This window comes from Giraffa tippelskirchi, chromosome 8 (assembly GCF_054371585.1).
Source record: "Giraffa tippelskirchi isolate mGirTip1 chromosome 8, T2T-mGirTip1v1.2.pri, whole genome shotgun sequence".
NCBI classification, from domain to species: Eukaryota; Metazoa; Chordata; class Mammalia; order Artiodactyla; family Giraffidae; genus Giraffa; species Giraffa tippelskirchi.
Genome location: NC_137282.1, coordinates 35812694 through 35833035, shown reverse-complemented (window position 1 = coordinate 35833035; position 20342 = coordinate 35812694). Strand labels below are relative to the sequence as shown.

At 40.4% G+C, this 20342-nt stretch overlaps 1 protein-coding gene across 11 annotated transcripts in view; it reads left to right on the top strand.

Moving 5' to 3' along the window:
• The window catches only part of WDR17 (WD repeat domain 17), a 65399-nt gene extending 45512 nt beyond the window's left edge, over window positions 1–19887 (top strand). For 8 of the 11 annotated variants that reach the window (XM_081523877.1, XM_081523876.1, XM_081523874.1 and 5 more), the window contains 12 exons: window positions 594–658; window positions 3828–3960; window positions 4435–4526; window positions 5815–5914; window positions 6823–6962; window positions 10501–10612; window positions 13242–13383; window positions 13658–13760; window positions 15204–15305; window positions 16660–16758; window positions 17069–17252; window positions 19587–19887. In XM_081523877.1, coding sequence (XP_081380003.1) covers window positions 594–658; window positions 3828–3960; window positions 4435–4526; window positions 5815–5914; window positions 6823–6962; window positions 10501–10612; window positions 13242–13383; window positions 13658–13760; window positions 15204–15305; window positions 16660–16758; window positions 17069–17252; window positions 19587–19706 — 1392 coding nt within the window. In that variant the 3' untranslated portion in view covers window positions 19707–19887. Of the gene's footprint in view, window positions 1–593; window positions 659–3827; window positions 3961–4434; window positions 4527–5814; window positions 5915–6822; window positions 6963–10287; window positions 10309–10500; window positions 10613–13241; window positions 13384–13657; window positions 13761–15203; window positions 15306–16659; window positions 16759–17068; window positions 17253–19586 lie in introns of all 11 variants that reach the window. The other 3 variants (XR_014063346.1, XR_014063345.1, XM_081523873.1) reach the window with 2 other exon arrangements.
• The last annotated feature ends 455 nt before the right edge of the window (window positions 19888–20342 follow it).

Sequence of the window (20342 nt, the reverse complement as noted above, 5' to 3'; positions counted from 1 at the left end):
TTGCCGGGGGAATCCCATGGACAAAGGAGCCTAGCAGGCTACAGCCCAGGGGGTTGCAAGAGTCAGACATGATGGAGTGTGCGTGCGCGCACACACACACACACACCAGCTTCTCACACAAGCTTGCCTTTGAGAACCACTGCCTAAGCCTGGAATCTTTGATTCCTAAAAAAATCTATGTTGGCTAATTTGCTTCCAGTGGACTCCCCTGACTAACACTGTCCGTCCCACACTGGCCCAGAGAACCATCTTCTCTGAGGGTCAGCTGCTGAAGAGTGCTCCTCCAGCACATCCCAATCTTTAGGGAGCACAGAATTAGCAAAACAGAGTTCTCCAGAAAGGTTAGGATGGATCCATCCTAGTAAAATTCAGAACGGTGGTTGCCTCCTGGAGGTGGGTGCCTTCTGGAGGTGGGTGGTGACTGAAATAGAGCCAAGGAGAGGACTGGTTCCTGTCCCGCTGAGAGCAGCTTTCCTGAGTGTATTCAGCTTAAGAACTTACATTATAGATTTGAGTTCATTAAAAATAAATGTCTGTTAAGAGTTAGACCACACACTCCAAATGGGTCTGTTTCTGCTTTTCTCCCATTCTAGTGGGACAAAGCCTTGTCAGTTGCACCAAGCGTGTCTGTGAAATACTGGAAGAAGCTGATGCAGAGGTGAGGCGGACCGTCTGCACCCAGGTGGACGTTTAACGTTTTGTTAAAATAGAAACAACATGTACATATGCTAGTAGCCCTTGAGATTTTTTACTTTTCCATTGTTTAAAATGATAACTAAATTTTGTATCTCCTGATACAATAAATTAAACGAATTGGTTATAAGTCATTTTGGCATTTTTGTATTTGACCTGACATCTGATAAGAACAGTGGTGGAAGGTGAGTTTCCCCATGTTGATGGAGGAAAGGACGGATCAGTCGACACGCTCACCGCTTAATGTATTGCAGTGGAAATGTGTAGATGTCAAGTGGTGCCGATGATAAAGGAAGTTTTACCACTGAACAAGGTTACCTGGATGTCCTTGACTAGAATGCAGTAAACATGATTTTTTCCTGAGGTGTATTGGTTTACTGGAGCTGCCATAACAAAGGACCACAGAGTGCTTCAGTTCAGTTCAGTTCATCGCTCAGTCGTGTCCGACTCTTTGCGACCCCATGAATTGCAGCACGCCAGGCCTCCCTGTCCATCACCAATTCCCAGAGTCAACCCAAACCCATGTCCATCGAGTCGGTGATGCCATCCAACCGTCTCATCCTCTGTCATCCCCTTCTCCTCCTGCCCCCAATCCTTCCCAGCATCAGGGTCTTTTCCAACGAGTCAACTCTTTGCCTGAGGTGGCCAAAGTATTGGAGCTTCAGCTTCAACATCAGTCCCTCCAATGAACACCCAGGACTGATCTCCTTTAGGATGGACTGGTTGGATCTCCTTGCAGTCCAAGGGACTCTCAAGAGTCAGAATCACAGAAATGTGTTTTCTCCCAATTCTGGAGGTTCTGAAGGCTAGAAACCTGCTATCAAGTTGTCAGCAGGGTTGTTTTCTTTTGGAGGTTTTGAGAAGAAATCAGGTTCACTCTTCTTCCCCAGCTTCTGGTAATTACAGCCCTTGGCACTTGGGTGGCCCCTTGTCTTCACAGGCATTATCCCCCATGTGTCTCTGGGTCCACTTTTCCCCCTTTTAAATGAGGATACCGGTCATATCAGATTTACCCTAATCTAGTATAGCCCTATCTTAATTAACTATTTCAGCGAAGACCCACTTTCCAAATAAAGTCCCGTTCACTTTAAAGAATCTGCCTGCAGTGCAGTAGACACAGGTTCTATCTCTGGGTCGGGAAGATCCCCTGGAGGAGGTCATGGCAACCCTCTCCAGTATTCTTGCCTGGGAAATCCCATGGACAGAGGAGCCTGGTGGGAAGTCCCATGGACAGAGGAGCCTGGTGGGCTGCAGTCCATGGGGTTGCAAAGAATTGGACACGACTGAAGAGACTAAGCACACACACACACGTGGGATAGGGCTCCCACTGATCTTTTGATGGAGGTGAGGGGGACACATTCCAACCCATAGCGTAAGACTGTTCTCTACCCTGTTCTATTCATTCATTCCACAAATATTTAGCCCTCACTCCATGCCAGGACTGATGAGTACTGTTTGGTGAGTAATTACCTTGTTTCTGGCATTAAAAATGAAGCATTTGGTTTTTGTTTCGTGGTTTAGAAAAAATTCAGCTGTGACTCACATGTACCAATAAAATCAGTCAGAGACTAAGCATGAAATCCAGGGGGATTAACACATTAACCAAAGGAAAGGGGACCGTTTCCAGCAACTACTCTCCCCAAATAAGCAATAGGCTGGCTCCAGCCCTCAGACTGCAGGCTCCTTATCCTAAGCTCTAAGAATCCTGAGTGATTCTCAGTTCATGTACCCTCACTGAACAATCGTAAAGTCCTTGTTCCCACTGAGACCTTAATAAAGTCAAGTTAGCAGAGGATATTTATGTCACAAAACAATTTTGTTTCAACCCGCCTGATTTTCTCTGCTCTTTAGTTCGCATGGTGGCCAGAAAATCATCTCCCTTCAGCTCCCAAGTTTATGTTTTACAGATTCAGCCATTCGCAGAGATTGATAGGCAGTCTCTCAGTCCAACTTATAAATGTCCAGGAAAAGAGTGTTGCTTCTTAACAGCTGTAACGGGGAAGTCAGAGTCAGAAGGTGAAAGCCTTTTTGTTGGGAAAAACCCTAGGAACTGGAGACTGTTAACAGTGATCTGTTAGTCGCTCAGTCATGTCCAACCCTGCAAACCTGTGGCTGTAGCCTGCCAGGCTCCTCTGTCCATGGAATACTCCAGGCAAGAATACTGGAGTGGGTTGCCGTTTCCTTCGCCAAGGGATCTTGCCGACTCAGGGATCGAACCCAGGTCTCCTGCATTGCAGGCAGATTCTTTACCATCTGAGCCACCAAGGAAGGCAGACCGTATGAAAAGTGTCTACTGCAGCCACCCTTAGATGGGCAGTTGAAATGTAGTTGAATGCAAATGCCAGCATAGGTTAAATGTGCCAGATTAGTTTTCAACAAAACTGAGGTTAAACATTAAGAGTGGGGTTAATGAGGTTGGTCGTTGAGAAAGTGGGACCAAAAACAGAAAAAGAGAAATGTAGACAGACAGTGAAGGATACAGAGACAGACAGACAGACACATGTACATCCTTCATAATCTCCAAACTCTGGTCCCCTCCCCCCCTCAAATATCTGGAACATTATTTTTCTTTAAACTACCCTACTTGGGGCACTAACAACGTTTTACATTTTAATATCAATATCTATATTATCGAATTATCCTTTTTTAATGATTTCGGGCTACTTGCATTTAGAGTTTCTCCATTCATTGTGGTACCACGAAGACATTTAAAATTCTCTGTCTTTAATAAAGTAGACATTAATCCATTTGAGAGTAGATATTCTATCATACATATCTAGGCAACAACTTATTTTCAGAAAGATGTATTCCAGAATATATATTCCAAAATGTATATTTTCAGAAAAATATATTCAGAAAGTAGATAAGCTATACTGATTTAAGACCTGTTCAGTGCCTTTAAAATAGGAAAATCTACAATGTTTAAAGGAGGAAACAAATGCCTATAATATTATCTCAGAATAATATTTCAGGATAAAAGTTTTATCCTCCAATAATGATGTGATTATAAAGCTGAGTCTTTGTGAATGCTGATCAAATTTTAGATATTTTCAGTATTTCAGAAAATCTTGAGTCCAGCTGAGAACCTTGAAATTAGTATATCGTAAAAAAAAACATTGTTGTTACTTTATTAGGAGAGCTGATCAGTTAATCCATGAAGATAAGGATGACGTCGTTCCGTACTGCATAGCCACTGGTGATGTCAAAAAATTAGTCCATTTTTTTATGTCAAGAGGTCAGCTTAAAGAAGCTCTGCTTGTTGCACAGGTAAAAACGTAATTTACATGGGCTGCACAGCTTTGGGGGGGTGGTGTTTGGGAGGGGGGTGGTCGTGTTCACATGATTGATTAACTCATAGGTGGCTTGGCTTCTGCCTGTATCCTGGCCTCCTTTCTTGGACATTTCCATCACCCTGCTTTTGCTCTGATCACACTGAGTTTCTTTTAGATCTTTTTTTTTTTCTTTTAGATCTTTAAACACGCAAGCATCTCTAAATTCTGGTCTGGTATATTTTGCTGAACATTGTATACCCTTGAACACATCTTTCAAGTAGATTTGATGCTTCATGTTGATACAATGTAATTTATGAGTTTGTTTGTTTGTTTTCCAAATTCTAAGAGTATCTTCAAATTGTAGTATAAATTTCAAACACGGTTTGAATATACTTTGTTCAAAATAATATTCTGAAGTTGGTCTATTATCAACAGCTAAAGATTAACCAAAGGTTTCATTAAATTCCAGGCTGCTTGTGAGGGAAACATGCAGACCTTCCATGTTCCGACACCCAAAGGACCTTCTTTTTCTGATGATATCTGCAAGGAAGACTTTAATGAGTGAGCGACTCATCCTTTGCTTGGAGTCAATATTTTTTTGTGGCTGGTTTCCCTTTAGGGGCCTTTGAGGTCATCCTTCCTTGTACACAGAGCACTTGGCTGGCCTTGTCCTCAACTGCATTTCTCACCACAGTCTCGTTTCATCACAGCATCTGCCCCTGGATGAGGAGGGGAAAGTCAGGCACGTAGACACGGCCAACACACGTCTTATGTAGCTTCCAGAAAAGCAAACTGCATTTCAGTATAGTAATTGCATGTAAAGCACCTAAATCCTTGAAAATCTGATCAGACCTGCTGGGGAGGAGAGGCAGTGAAAATAAAATATGCTGTTCGTGAATGTTTCACCATAGACTCAGTGTGAAGAGCAGCTCCCTGACATCATTCACAGTCCAGGACCCTAGTGTTAGCGTCTAGAATAACATCTGGGCCTCTTGACGCATACACACTAGTATATATAAAACAGATAACTGATAAGGACCCACTGTATAGCGCAAGGAACTCTGCTCAATACTCGGTAATGACCTATACGGGCAAAGAATCTCAGGAAGAGTGGGTGTGTGTGTATGTGTCACTGATTCGCTTTGCTATACAGAGGAAACTACACAATGTTATAAATCAACTGTAATCCAGTAAACTTTTTTTTAAAAAAATCTAAAAAAAAATAAATCAAAATACTTCTGTTTTTAAAAGGAATAGAAATCAGGATTTTCCAGCCTTTTGACCTTTTTCAAATCTAATAATCTGCCTTCCTCTGTGTCTTCTCTTTGCTCCTATCATTGCTCCAGAAAATAGGATATTTAAACTTTCAGGACACTTACCAAGTGAAAAATGATCACAAAATATTAAGCAAATTATGTGTTAAGACTGACATATTCCTTCCTGGCCCTTTGCTGCTGTCCCCTGCCATTTCTAAACTTGACGCTTAATGATCTGTTAGCAGCATACACTACCCCTGTTCCCATCTCCACATAAAGTTTCAACCTGTAATTCTTTTCATGTTAATTGCCCCTATAGCTGAGGCATAAATTATTCAGTGTAGGATAGGAAATTCTTAAAATTAGGCTTTTCTTTTGAAAAGAAGAAAAATTGGAAGAGGGAGGTGGTTTGTCAGCTCATCTGAGAAAGACTGCTTTCCTGATTTTTACCCCCAAATCAATCTCTATGCCTAAACCAAGGATATACAGTTAAATCTTGTTTGATCCCTTAATCAGCTTATTATAAAAGAGCATCCATTCACTTTTATAATGGAGTCCTTGCGTTTATATTGAATATGTATTCTTCTTCCTAGACTCCTGCAGGAAGCCTGCAGAGAGCTGGCAGAGTGGTATTTTCAGGATGGCCGAGCAATTCTAGCCGCCTGTTGCCACCTCGCTGTGGACAATATCGAGGTAACATTTCAGGGTGGCTCATAGGTGTCATGGTATTTGAGGGAGAAAAATACAGTGACTTTCTGTGTAAGATCTGGTTTTGCATGCTTTCTGAGCCTGAGCGATTCCATACCCAGTAAACACAGGTTAACTCTACAGATTATGAAATCTTTTATTTACCTATTTTTTAGTCTTTATCACAAGATACATATTTGTGACAACCTTACTCTTAAGTTTTCATCATATATGAGAAGCACTAGTGTGGTGAAGGGAAAAATCACTGGCCTGGAACTCAGAATATCTGACTTTTGAAAGCAGTTATTTTTATAAACACATTAGTATGTTCTTCACAAGTTATGTTTTTAAACTATTTTTCATTCAATCCATTAATGTCATCAGAAAACCATTAAGTAAAGATATCAGTTGTATTTTGCATGTATCCTTAGATATATTGACCTTAAGGGATAATTGATAATCACTGTACACTATTGAGGAAGATTCTAAGAATTTACTTTTTTTCTGAGGGACTGAAGGACATGTTGAGGCTATTGCAGACAGACCGTTGTTAATTAATTCCAAAAATAAAAGCAAAGGTTCGAAACTCTTAAATTATAAAAGTTACTCTATGTCCCTTTACCAGCTTTCCCACCTGAAAATTAGTTGCCATTGCCTAAGTACCCTGTGGGCTTCCCTGGTGGCTCAGATGGTAAAGAATCTCCCTGTAATTTGGGGGACCTGGGTTCGATCCCTGGGTCGGGAAGATCCCCTGGAGAAGGGACAAGTACATTATAGAAATATTACACTCACTGTTTTACAAGAATAATCAGCTATAGGTTAATACAGCTTGATCTACTTTGTGAGCTTGGCGGGGAGTGATGATCCTGCCGATCACCTGGGAAACTGAAGATATTATTTTCTCATTGAGCAAGCTGGCTATGGAGTACCTGATTCGTGGAAACGAGCTGGAGCTGGCTGTGTGTGTGGGCACCGTGCTGGGAGAGCCCGCAGCTCCCGCAACCCACTATGCCCTGGAGTTACTGGCGAGAAAGTGCATGATGATCCCAACATGGTGAGCGTTTTTCTTTTCTAATTGGGAGTGTGATTGCGCTACAGTATTATGTTATTAATAGTTTCTGCGGTGCAGGGAAGTGAATCAGCTACATCTATATATATCTCCTCTCCCTCTTGGACCCCCTTCCCAGCCCACCCCCATCCCACCACCCCTCTAGGTCATCACAGAGCCCCGAGCTGAGCTCCTTGTGTTACACAGCAGCTTCCCACTAGCTATCTGTTTTATATGTGGTAGTGTATATACATCAGTGCTACTCTTTCAATTAGTCCCACCCTTTCCTTCCCCTGCTGTGTCCCAAGTCCATTCTCTCTCTATGTCTTCATCTCTATTCCTGCCCTGGAAATAGCTTCATCTATATCATTTTTCTAAATTCCATATATATGCATTAAAATATGTGATGTTTGTTTTTCTCTTTCTAACTTACTTCACTGTGTATGACAGACAAGATCCAACCACATCACCACAAATGACCTGATTTCACTCCTTTTTATGTCTGAGTAATATTCCATTGTGTGTATATATATGTGTGTGTGTGTGTGTATATATATATATATACACATATATATACATATATATATGTATATGCTGCTGCTTGCTGCTGCTGCTGCTAAGTCACTTCAGTCGTGTCCAACTCTGTGCGACCCCATGGATGGCAGCCCACCAGGCTCCCCCATCCCTGGGATTTTCCAGGCAAGAACACTGGAGTGGGCTGCCATTTCCTTCTCCAATGCATGAAAGTGAAAAGTGAAAGTGAAGTCACTCAATTGTGTCCGACTCTTAGCGACCCCATGGACCACAGCCCACCAGGCTCCTCCGTCCATGGGATTTTCCGGGCAAGAGTACTGGAGTGGGTTGCCATTGCCTTCTCCATGTTATATATATTTATATGTATATGTACATAGTGAGCATTTCTAAAGTTAAAGAATAGTTTCATAGTGATGAAATGCATTTTTAAATATAAGTTGCTTGTGATATTTTTAAAATGCAATATTTTTAAAATCACATTTAAAAATATTGCATTTTAAATGTCTCCTTTTTAAATAAAAGATAAGATTGTGAAGGAAATGGTGATATGAGCATGAATTAATAGTACGAACTACTGCAAGCATATAGTGAAATCTACCATCACTTATTCTGAAGTAACCCAGTTCTAATTTGTGATATTTCAAGCACATAAAGCATCATGAAACAATAGACGTGCACTTCGTAAGATTATCAGGACCACGCATTCCCACATTGTAAATTCTGCATACACTCATTCTTGCTGGATGTTGTGTACTAGTTGGAAGTTTAGAAAATAAAGTCTCTTTTCTAATGGAGAGTAATAACAAAGATGGTATGACTGTACACTTGGAACCAACTTGGGTGATGCTTTAAGACAACAGTCTCCAACCTTTTGGCACCAGGGACCAGTTTCGTGGAAGACAGTTATTCCACACACTGGAAGTGGGGCGATGGTTTTGGGATGATTGAAACACACTACATTTATTATGCACTTTATTTCTATTATTATTAATCAGCTCCACCTCAGATCATCAGGCGTTAGATCCCGGCGGTTGGGGAGCTCTGCTGTTAAGAGTTAAACCTGGGAAAGACCCAGGAAGGCTGGAGCTCAGAGCAGTTGCCCCTCGTATCTCAGAGCCTGCTTCCTGGGGTGGACCATCCTTCATCGTGGATGATGACGGAGACGGTGCTGTCACTCAGCGGGTGCCCGTTGAATGAAGATGATTTTAGACTTCTGTCTTCTCTTTCCCCAAAATACTTAGAACCTTGAGTAATTTTAAATAAGCTTGCTCATCAGGACTTCACGTCTCCGCACTGCCTGCACCCACACCCCCAGTCTGAACATTGGATGATGCAGACACCACTGCTGAACAGTACAGAGGACGATGGTGATGAGGATCACCCTAACGACAGTGCTGTCTCTGCACATGCAGTTCACTGGGTGCGCAACAGTAGGTCGTGGTCTCAGGAAATTTTATGACCAAGACTGAAAGTTACATAAATTGGCTTTATAGTTTGTACTCTTAGCTACTATCTTAGTGTAAAATACCACACGCTGGGTGGCCTATAAACAAGAGAAATTTACTATTCATGGTTCTGGAGAGAGAGAAGTTCAAGATAAACTGGCAGATTTGGTGTCTGATAAAAGCGGGCTTCCTGGTTCATACCGGCTGTTTTTGCTGTGCTCACGTGGAGAAAAGGGTTAGGAAACTCCCTGTGGCCTCCTTTATCCGGGCACTAGCCCCTTTCCTTGGGGCTCCGCACTGCAACCTCCCAAAGACTCTACCTCCTAATACCATCATATTGAGGGTTAGATGTCAACTTAGGACTTCTTGGGGAACGCAGACATTCAACTGGCTACAGCTAAGTCAGAAAGAGAGCAGTGCTTCCCAGTCTTCTTTCCTGTTGGGTCTGGGGGCTTCACAGCGAATCGATCATCTTAGAGTTACTCTAAAATTGATCCGTATCTCACAGCGATGTAAGAGCTCCCTCCCCCCATAGAACTGAGCGGTGCCCCGAGATGTAAATGTATCTTAACACTGACTGTCCCTCCTGAGGACCCAGTTCCCTGCTGCCTCAAACCCGACCGGCAGTGTGAGGTCTAACTCAGCTCACCCACAAAGGTGACTGACTCTGTGCTAGAAGTCATCATCTCATTCGAATAAAACGTGATTACTTCTTTCTAAAAACTGAAAAAGGAGCAAACCATAAACAGATATTGAATTCTGAAGAGGATTAAAGATCTTTCAGCCGAGTACACACCCTGCGTTGTGTGCATGCTTAGCTCAGTCGTGTCCGACTCTGCGACCCCATGGCCTGTAGCCCACCAGGCTCCTCTGTCCGTGGATTCTCCAGACAGGAAGACTGCAGTGGGCTGCCATGCCCTCCTCCAGGGGATCTTCCCGACCCAGGGACTGAACCCACGTCTCCTGTGGCTCCTGCATTGCAGGCAGTCTTGACCACTGAGCCACAGAGGATGCTTTTAATAGAAAGCAAACTTCTGTTTCTTCTTAACTGCCTTCAAGAGCCCTTCCTTTATGCAGCCGTAGGTATGTGTACCAGAAACCAGAATCAAGTGCATATGCTGAAATACATGGATCAGGCTTCTCTCCAGGTGATGTGTATAATCCTCGTGGCTGTTAGCAGAGCTCCACAAATTTAAAACACGAGAATAATCAAGATAGCTTCATTATCTTAAGAGAATGTGCTTTTATAAACCAAGAACACTTCTTTTTTGCTTTTACAGTTACTGGTAAAAGTTCGCCTTTTCTTGGCTTTCATCACATATTCATGATACTCAAATTTATTTTCTTTTTAGCTTTCCATCCGTTGGATACAGGTATTACCTAGTTTTCCTTCATGCTCTTTGGTTTCTGTAATCTACACTTAGAGGAATTTCATAATTAAGTAGGAAATCAGTACTCTATGTAAATAGAAAGGCACGGGAGATTCTTCTTCCTTTGAAAGAGTTCTAAAACGTTATTTCTCAGTTTTTTCCTCATTGAAGTTTCCCATTTTGTCATGTGAATAGGAATCTGGCAGCTGACCTTCTCCTCATGACTCCTGACAGTGAACCGCAGTTGGTAAAGCTCTGTGCTTTCTACCCAGGGTGTACCGAAGAGAGAAACGATCTTCATGAGAAGGTATGCTGGCAATACTCAGTGTTCCCACTTGGAATGTTGTGCTGTGATTTCGTTAGTTTTAGGTTTGGTCAAATAGAAATTCTTGCCGAGAAACAAACATATGATCTTTTCAGGATCCTCTTATAAAGACAGCAAAAATTATAACAGTAACAAAAAACATTGAATTTCTACTGTGTTTTGGGGGCTGTTCTGAATTTTCACATCTGTCTACTATTGACTTAAGTCTCACAAAACCCTGGAAAGCAGGGGTTACTGTTCCTACTTTATAAAGAAAGTTAACTCAGAGAAGGTAAGGAACTTGCCATAATTGGTTACTGTTGAAATGAAAACGTCAACACATACAACTGCCCATCGCAAGCCCTTTGCATCTTAAGGTACCCACGCCTAGAGAATCTCATGGACAGAGAAGCCTAGCGGGGTACAGTCCATAGAGCCGCAGAGAGTGGGAAACAACTGAAGTGACTTGGCATGCACGCATGCATGCTAACTTTTAAAAAATAGTTTAGGATCTTGAAAAGAATTAGTGAAGTATAATGAAATTTGCATGCTTATTCTAAAGTGCTTTTTATAAATGCTCCATTACAGAATATAGGAATCTATCAAGATTACATATAAAAGTGGTCAAAATATTCAGCAATAGGGAGATTGTATTAATTACTGTACATTTCTATATGTCTGTGCTATTAATCTGTTTAAAAATGATGAAGTTCTATTTCTATTGATGGATGGCTATAGAACAGTAAAATAAAAAACAGTATTAAACCGTGTACACACCATGTGATTTTCATTTTGAAAATCAGCTGTGTACATAGTTTTATAACAGTGTTCACCTGCTCTTTTTATCATACATTCTAAAAGGGTATAATTGGACTCTCGGGTCAGACTTCATTAATAACTCTTTAGAAAGACTAGTTAATATGTGTAGAGGTGTTAATAACTCTGGAGAATCTCACAAGACTAAAAATCCGTATATATATATATGTATGAATGTGTGTGTGTGTGTGTGTGTATTCGGCCACAATGCATAGCTTGGGGGATCTCCGCTCCCCAACCAGGGACTGGACCCAGGGCCAAAGTAGTGAATGCCTGGAATCCACTAGGCCACCAGGCAACTCCCCTAAACATTATATTTTAATTTTAAGTTGTGTAGCTTTGAGAATTTTAAGATAGGGTAAGAACTACAGGAATGATCAACCTGCTCTTACCAGATTCTGTGTCAGAATGAAATTTCAGTGGGGAGCATTCTTTAATTCCCTCTACTCTCAGAGCATATATCAAAGGGAAGCAACGTTTTTGTCTCTAACCAGGCACAGTTCCTGTCATATATTAGTTGCTCAGCAAATAACTGGCTTTCAGGGAATACAGACGGGGAACATCAGATGAAACGTCACGTACACATGAGCGCTTTTAATTTAGTTTGTAAATTTTTTTTTGAGCGATTGAGGGATCTAAAATATTCCATTTGGGACTTCCCTGGTGATCCAGTGGCTAAAACTCCATGCCCCCAATACAGGAGGCCCGGGCTTGATCGCTGGTCAGGGAACTAGATCCCACAGGCCACAACTAAGACCTGGAGCAGCCAAATAAATAAATATTTTTTAAAATTCCATTTAGTTAATTTTTAGATAGCAAAATATATGAAACTATTGAATAAATGCATTACTAAACAAATAAACAATCTTAGCAACTTAAGGGGATATTAAAAAAAGAGAAGGGATGAGAGTGACAAATCTCAAAGGAGAGGAGACGGTTGACCTTGTGGATGAACCACATCACCTTCCGTCACGACACAAGTGTTTCTGCAGCAGAAGCTGCATTGGAGTGTTTGCAAAGATTAGTGAGACAGGGCAGTGAGCTGCATAGCCTCACTTAGAAGCAAACCAACACACTCTTAACACCTGTGCTTCAAAAATCGTGAACATATCAGTTTACATAAAAGGTAAATTAATCCCCACCCACGTTTTGGAAGTAGATCTTCCATGAAGGAGAAATAGACTCTCAGTTTTAACAGAAAAATTATTTGAAAAGATTATTTGAAAAATCATTGCTTTTCATTTTACAGTAATATAATTTCATAGGCTCAAATCTCCACTTCGTGGCATTTCAGAATGTCAAAGCTAAAAAAAAAAAGCTATAAAGAGCTTGTCCTTTTTTTGCCTTCCTGCTCAAAGTAAAGTTGCTGTGTCTCAAGGTCAAGTGAAAGTTAGTTACCATGTGGGGGACACATAAGCATTACCTTTTGTGTTTTCTACATTTAATGTAATTTTTGACACTGGTGAGTATACTTGTTCTAAAATAACTAATTTCAGCACTCCTGCTAAATGACATTTGTGGGTACTAATCTCATTATCACAATCAGGACAATTTTCTTCCACCTTTTTTATTGGCTATTTGTGTGTTTAAAAGTATTGACTCATTAGATAATATCATATTTATTGTTATTAGATCTTAAAGATATTAACATAAATGTATGCTCCCAGTACAAATGATTTCATTTATATCTATTTTCAGCAACTTTAATTAGAAAAACACACCAGGTATATTGGAAATATTTAGCACTTACATTAATACTATTGCTTTTATCCCAATAAATATTAGTAGCATTGTCATCAAACCAATTCTTTTCTAGTGCAAACTACCCACAGTGGAAGAATGTATGCAGTTAGCTGAGACAGCCCATGCCGATGGAAAAATATTTGAAACTATAAAGTATTACTTGCTAAGTCAAGAACCTGAAAAAGCCCTTCCTATTGGTATTGACTTCATCAAAGGTGTGTATTTAGTTGGTAGTATAATTTAAAATCTATTCTTTTATTTGGTATTTTCATTTGTATTGATTTTTTTAAAAGGCTTAAAATCAAGTACTAGCCATCCTGAATTTAAAAAAGAAAGAGATTGCTGATGGTTTGGTATTGGGACCTGACTGTGATCTAGAAAATAAAGAGGTAGATAATGTTGACTAGAAAAGAATCAATCATACAAGTTAAAATTTGAATGAACAAGTTTTAATCCTTTTATTTAGAGACTCTGGTTTTATTTTCCCAGAATGCATCAGTAGTTCAGATTGGACTTTGGACACCATTTACCCCGTTCTTGACCTGTTGAGTTATATTCGTACTGAAAAACTGGTCTTACATACATGTACTGAGTGAGTACTTTTTCCCCAAAATATGTAACCAAACATGTAATGTTTCAAAATGGCTGTATTACGTTTGGTGTTGAGATGAAGAAATAAGATCTCTTGGACAGATAGGTGCACATGTAGAAAAATTACATTTTGTTTTATCCTTAAGTAAAAATAGCGAGGTCACTTTGAAACCTAAGATAAATCTCACTGGCCCCATTTCCTAATACCTAGTGTGTGTGTGTGTGTGTGTGTGTGTGTGTGTGTGTGTGTGTGTGTGTGTGTGTGTGTGTGTGTGTGTGTGTGTGTGTGTGTGTGTGTGTGTGTGTGTGTGTGTGTGTGTGTGTCCCATTTCCTAATACCTAGTGTGTGTGTGTGTGTGTGTGTGTGTGTGTGTGTGTGTGTGTGTGTGTCCCATTTCCTAATACCTAGTGTGTGTGTGTGTGTGTGTGTGTGTGTGTGTGTGTGTGTGTGTGTGTGTGTGTGTGTGTCCCATTTCCTAATACCTAGTGTGTGTGTGTGTGTGTGTGTGTGTGTGTGTGTGTCCCATTTCCTAATACCTAGTGTGTGTGTGTGTGTGTGTGTGTGTGTGTGTGTGTCCCATTTCCTAATACCTAGTGTGTGTGTGTGTGTGTGTGTGTACACAAAGACACAGACACACCTGGTTCAAACAGGGCTACTTCAGAGCTTTGGGTCATTTTGGGCTAATAGCGAGGTCACTTTGAAACCTAAGATAAATCTCACTGGCCCCATTTCCTAATACCTAGTGTGTGTGTGTGTGTGTGTGTGTGAGTGTGTGTATAAATCTCACTGGCCCCATTTCCTAATACCTAGTGTGTGTGTGTGTGTGTGTGTGTGTGTACACAAAGACACAGACACACCTGGTTCAAACAGGGCTACTTCAGAGCTTTGGGTCATTTTGGGCTGCATGACCCCAGTGGTCTGTGTATTGGTCATAGCTCTTAAAAATCCATGTACACAAAGCATACTAGGTTGGGCAAAGAAGTGAAAAGTGCTAGAAAGTAAAAAAAACAGACACCGTCCTTGAATTCGGGTATCATTTAAGGACATTGTTACCCATGTAGCTAAAGTCCCGAGGACCGTGTGTATTTCTTATGAAGGATTTAGGCTGTTTTTGTTGCAATCCCACGTGGGAACACTGGCGCCGCAGCCTGTGATACTTTGGCAGGAGTCGCAGGAACAGACAGGGGAGAGAGAAAAACAAGAAGGCAAGAGTTCAATATTATTTAAAGACTTTTATTTTAAAATGCAATTTGTATTATTCTGTACATGTCTGAATAGGAGTTAACTGATGAATAAAACATCTTTACATTTAGAAAATTTTCTAAGCATATTTTGCTATAAATGTTACTCATCAAAATGAGACACAAGTTCAATAACTATATAAAAGCAATGTTCTGTACCTCAGATTGTAGAATTTTTAAAAATAAATATATTCTCTTCTAGAGCTCGAAATGAGTTGCTGATATTATGTGGGTACGTTGGCGCGTTACTGGCTATCAGAAGGCAATATCAAAGCATTGTTCCAGCACTGTATGAATACACGAGGTAAAAGCAGTTTCTCTCCAATTAAGACAGAGAAGTAAGTGCCTTTCACCAAGAAGCATCTTAAGTGCATTGTAGAGGCAACAAATACATTTTGCACAGGTCTGTTTATTCACTAAGCATGTGCTTCATGATAAAGCAGCAGTAAGTGATACAAATTAACAGTGAGTGAAAGTGAAAGTATTAGTCACTCAGTCGTGTCCAGCTCTTTGCAACCCCATGGACTGTAGCCCGCCAGGCTTCTCTGTCCATGGGATTCTCCAGGCAAGAATACTGGAGCGGGTTGCCATTCCCTTCTCCAGGGGATGTTCCTGACCCAGAGATCAAACCTGGGTCCTCCTGCATTTCAGGCAGATTCTTTACCATCTGGGCAGATTCCATCGAGGATCTGGACTCTTCCCTTCTTAGAACTCTGACATCCTTGGGTTCCTTCCTCCTGCCTGCGTGACCCAGAGTTACCAGGTAGCTTCTTGCCCTCTGTGTATCGTGCCTGCATTTGAAGTGGGAAGGTGCGGTGAGGGTGACCAGATGGAGACCGCAGAGGGCAGGAGCTTCTGATTCCGGAAGGAAAGCCTTCCTTCGTGCTGTGTGCCTGCAGCCCACTGGCCAGGACTGTGTAATCCACTTTTAAAAGAAGATGAGAAACTGTGTATTTCAGCTTGCCCGTCTCCACAGTAGAAAAACGCAAAGTAAAGAGGCTGGTCAGTGGCAGGTACTCCCTAGTTCATATTTTATATTCAGATATAACCTACCTGCCAAACTCCTGTATTTTCAGGACAGCTTGGTGAACTCAACCATCGTGCATAAAACTTGTCTTACTCAAAAATAAAACTCAGTGCCTTCCCCCAAAAAAAACCATCTCCAGAGTAGGTGACTCCTAAAGGTGCTGAGAGTCTGTGGGGAAGCATTTACTCTGAGTTTCCTTCCTGTGGGCACAGGGTTCTGAGAGAAACGGCCTTGTCCCTCTCGTCGAGGTGGAGGGCTGTGTGACTGTGGGCCTGTGCCTGGAGCTGTGGAAGAATCTCCGATGTCAGGGCACTCAAGGAAAAATCTGTGCCAGCAGCATAACCACAAATGGAAAGCAACTTTCAACAATATTAAGATATAAGGGAATTTCTCTGAGTGTTACTCAGCATTGCTCATCCTATCATCTAGCATTTATTGAATATGTTTGACTTGCCAGAAGGTTATACACACAAACACACACACGCGTGCGTGCACACATATATTTACATACACACATAGATATATGAACAACAGTGGTTATATCTAAAATTGCAGTTGTTTAAAAATCGTTTGCTTTTTTGCTATCTTCATCATGGATGTCAGATGTTAATTTCTTTCTGGCATGTTTCAGTCAGCTGTTAAAACGGCGGAAGGTGTCCGTGCCTTTAAAAATTGAACACCTTTCTGAGGAACTGAACGCATGGAGAGCTTGCACACAGATTGTCAGCCCGTGAGTGAATGTAAAATCTGATATAAAAGTTGAATACAGAATGTATTGCTTAATATTGTAGACAGACTTGTAAATTGTCTCATTATTTATTTTGGCAGGAGAATGAATCTTGGGTTGTTTAACACACACCCAGTAATAATTTATAACACTCTCCTTTTTCAAGTCCTTCCTTTTACTATAAATTAAGTCTAAAGTTAATTTGCCATCACTTACAAAGGACTTAATTATCATTGGGGACTGTTTTTAATCTGAACCTTGACAATCCTATGATTCTACAAAAATAAAAATGGAATATCTGTTGGAAATACAGATCATCAGAAGACTCTCCGTATACACCCCCTTCTGATTCACAAAGACTGGTTTATGCAACTTTACTGAAGAGACTAAAGGAAGAACCACTCAGAGGAATTGTTGGACCAGATTATGTGACAGGGTCAAATCTTCCCAGTCATTCCGACATTCACATCTCTTGTCTTACGGGATTGAAAATCCAGGTACAGCCTAATGTCAAGCGTAATTTATGCATGTCCATCATTTTTGTTTTTTCATTACTTTTTGAAATGAGAACTTAAAATAATCTGAATAAAAGTATAAAGAAACCTGAGGCCCAGTGAGAAAATATTGCCCTTATAATTGTATTTGATATAAGTGGTTTCTCTCTCCTTAAAATAAATCCAGAGACATAGTCATTATACTTTTTATCATAAAAGCAATTCATATAATAGATACACTTAGTAACAAATGACATGTATACTTAGTAACAAATGTTTTAAAATACATAGAGATAACATCCTTAGGGAAATTAAATAAGGGAGACAAAGCAACAGTCAACACAGTTACAAATTGTTCTGTCCGTAGATTAAATGTAACTTTATAGTCACCATTGGTATTTTATAAATACAAAGCAATTAAAAACTGATAGATATATATCTACATATTATGCATATTTTTACATTGACTTAGTGAACTTCTCAGTGATTAAAAATTACTAGGCTCTATCATGAAGGATGGCTAATTCCCGAGGAATGGCCCCTCGTGTGCAATCAAAGTAACAATGCTGAGCAATGCCAGGCTTGCCCGTGTGGCCCAGGGGTGCCATCATCACCAGAAAATAGAGAAGCTTTCATCATTTCAGAGCCAGGAGCAGTTGTAGGTATCTCCAAGAAGCAAAGCTGAATCCCCATGAAATGCTACTGGAGACCAGATGGGACCAAAAGAAAGCATCTCCCAGGCGGCGTCACGTGTCACTAAGTAGATTCTTGTATCTCTAATGTAACGTAGCTAATGACATTTTTAACACTGATGGTGCCACATCAGTGGAGAAAGGTATTTGGGGGGATAACTAGTCAGATGTCTTGCTACCAATGAAAAGTCTTAACTGCAGCTTGACTTGACACTGAAAACTGAGTCTTCAGGACACACCAGTGTATTCCAAACCACAGACGGGACACGAAGTAGGGTGTGTGCTTATTACCCACTTAAGTTCAGAGATTAAGAGCCAAAGCAGTAAATTCAGCCATTTATAATGAATAGCAAAACCATTCTTGCAGCTTTTAGGCTGTATCCTCAGTGCCGCTCACTGCCCTGCCTGTGCCACTTCCAGTGCTTGGCAGACTTGCTGTTTCCTCCTCCTCGTCATGGCTTTTTCTCCTTCTGAGACAAACCATCTACTCCACAGGCTGTCTAACCTCTCTGCACCCAAACCCACCTTAAGAAAGGATCTACTAATTATCTGACATACACTTAGGCTCAAATGACTAATTCAGGGGGAGATCTACCCCCCTGGGATATTTCTGTTCCTGCAGAAAATTGATGTGTCCTGGTTAAAACTGAAATTTCAAGTACCTGTGAATAGGAAGCTGTCTACTGCATATAAATGGATTTTTGAATATCTGAAAATAATTTGCTAACAACAAGCTCTTATCATTTGAAGTGTTAGTGGCTCAGTCATGTTCGACTCTTTGCAACCCCATGGACTGTAGCCTGCCAGGTTCATCTGTCCATGGAATTCACCAGGCAAAGAATACTGGCGTGGATTGCCATTCCCCTTTTCCAGGAGATCTTCCCAACCAAAGGGTCAAACCCAGGTCTCCCTCATTGCAGGCAGATTCTTTACTGTCTCAGCTGCCAAGGAAGCCCCTAATCATTTGAAATCAGGGTCCAAAGCCTGATAACTTTAGAACATAATGAAGAAATTAAGTTTTTATCCCATTTTTGTGTTTCTGAAATCATGCTTTTTCTTCTAGGAGCCAGAAGAGATCAGACTGAAAGGTTGTTTTGGATTTAGTTCTTCAGAACTACCCTTGATATACAAAATAGCTGATGTAACTAAATTATAGATATGCTTATAAATCACAGAGTTGACATGACTCTGTATTATATATACATGTATATAGCAGTGTATTTTTCATCTCTGGAGAGCAAGTTGAGTTTCTGATTTAAATAGTTTACCCAGCTGTATTGATGTAGGCTGTATGATGAAAAGGGTGAAGTATATTATAGTCTATTATTAGGCATGTATGCCTTTATAAATGTTAACTTTGTAGTAATTAATAGATTAACAATATCTATTGACAGCACTGCTGTAATTAAAGAATTCACATGATAAAACCAAATTCCATTTTGAAAGACATCAGGGCATTTAAAAATGTTTCTCTATTTGGTGGCAATTCAGAAAATGTAGTGTTTCTCTTATTTTTAAATTTCCTATCAGCATTGCCTAAATATCACCAGTGGTTTTTGATGACAGTGATTCTGTTTCTGGAAGTTTAAAAACATACTGCAAATTCATAATCTCATCCTCTCTTCCTGTAACTCCTACTGTGCAGGGTCCTGTATTTTTCCTTGAAGATGGGAAATCCACCATCTCCTTGAATGATGCTCTCATGTGGGCAAAGGTGAACCCATTCTCACCTCTGGGAACTGGAATACGACTCAACCCATTTTGATGGAAGCTTTTTCTCCATGCTTCATGGTTGTTTTTTTAAGACCTTTCGTGAGTTAGTATTACCTTAACCTCTGTTGTCCAAAAGCCAAAGGTCTGGAGGAGGAGAGGGGGGTGGAGGGCTCACAGTTGATTTTATTCATTAACTTCAACAAATAAAATGTTTATATAATTTCAAGGAAAAATAGGTGTCTGTCTCCTTTATAAAATATGATAGCTGTATTTGGGAGGAAGGTAATATTCAAATTATAAAGAACTGATGAATATAATAAGAGCATAGAAACTTCTCCCAAAGCATAAAAGGTGCCAACATTCTAGTGTTAAAACATTAAAAGGTATAAAATAGTGCAACACCTAGAATAGTGCTTGATGTGCAGTAGGAACCTAGTGAATATTTGAATGACCGAATATCTCCAAGTCTTGATTCGTAAGGTACATACAGCTGATCTTCAAGTTAACAAGCACTGATATTGTCCTCTACAAAATGCATGGTAAGCCACTAGTTTTAGTTCACATTTAATCAAAGTTTTCAGTTATAAATTTAATATACATCAATGAATGGGTATGCAGTCAAAATACTTTGTTTGGAGCTTTAATTTTTTTTAAAAGAAAACATTTCCAGGTTTTATACCTGAAACTT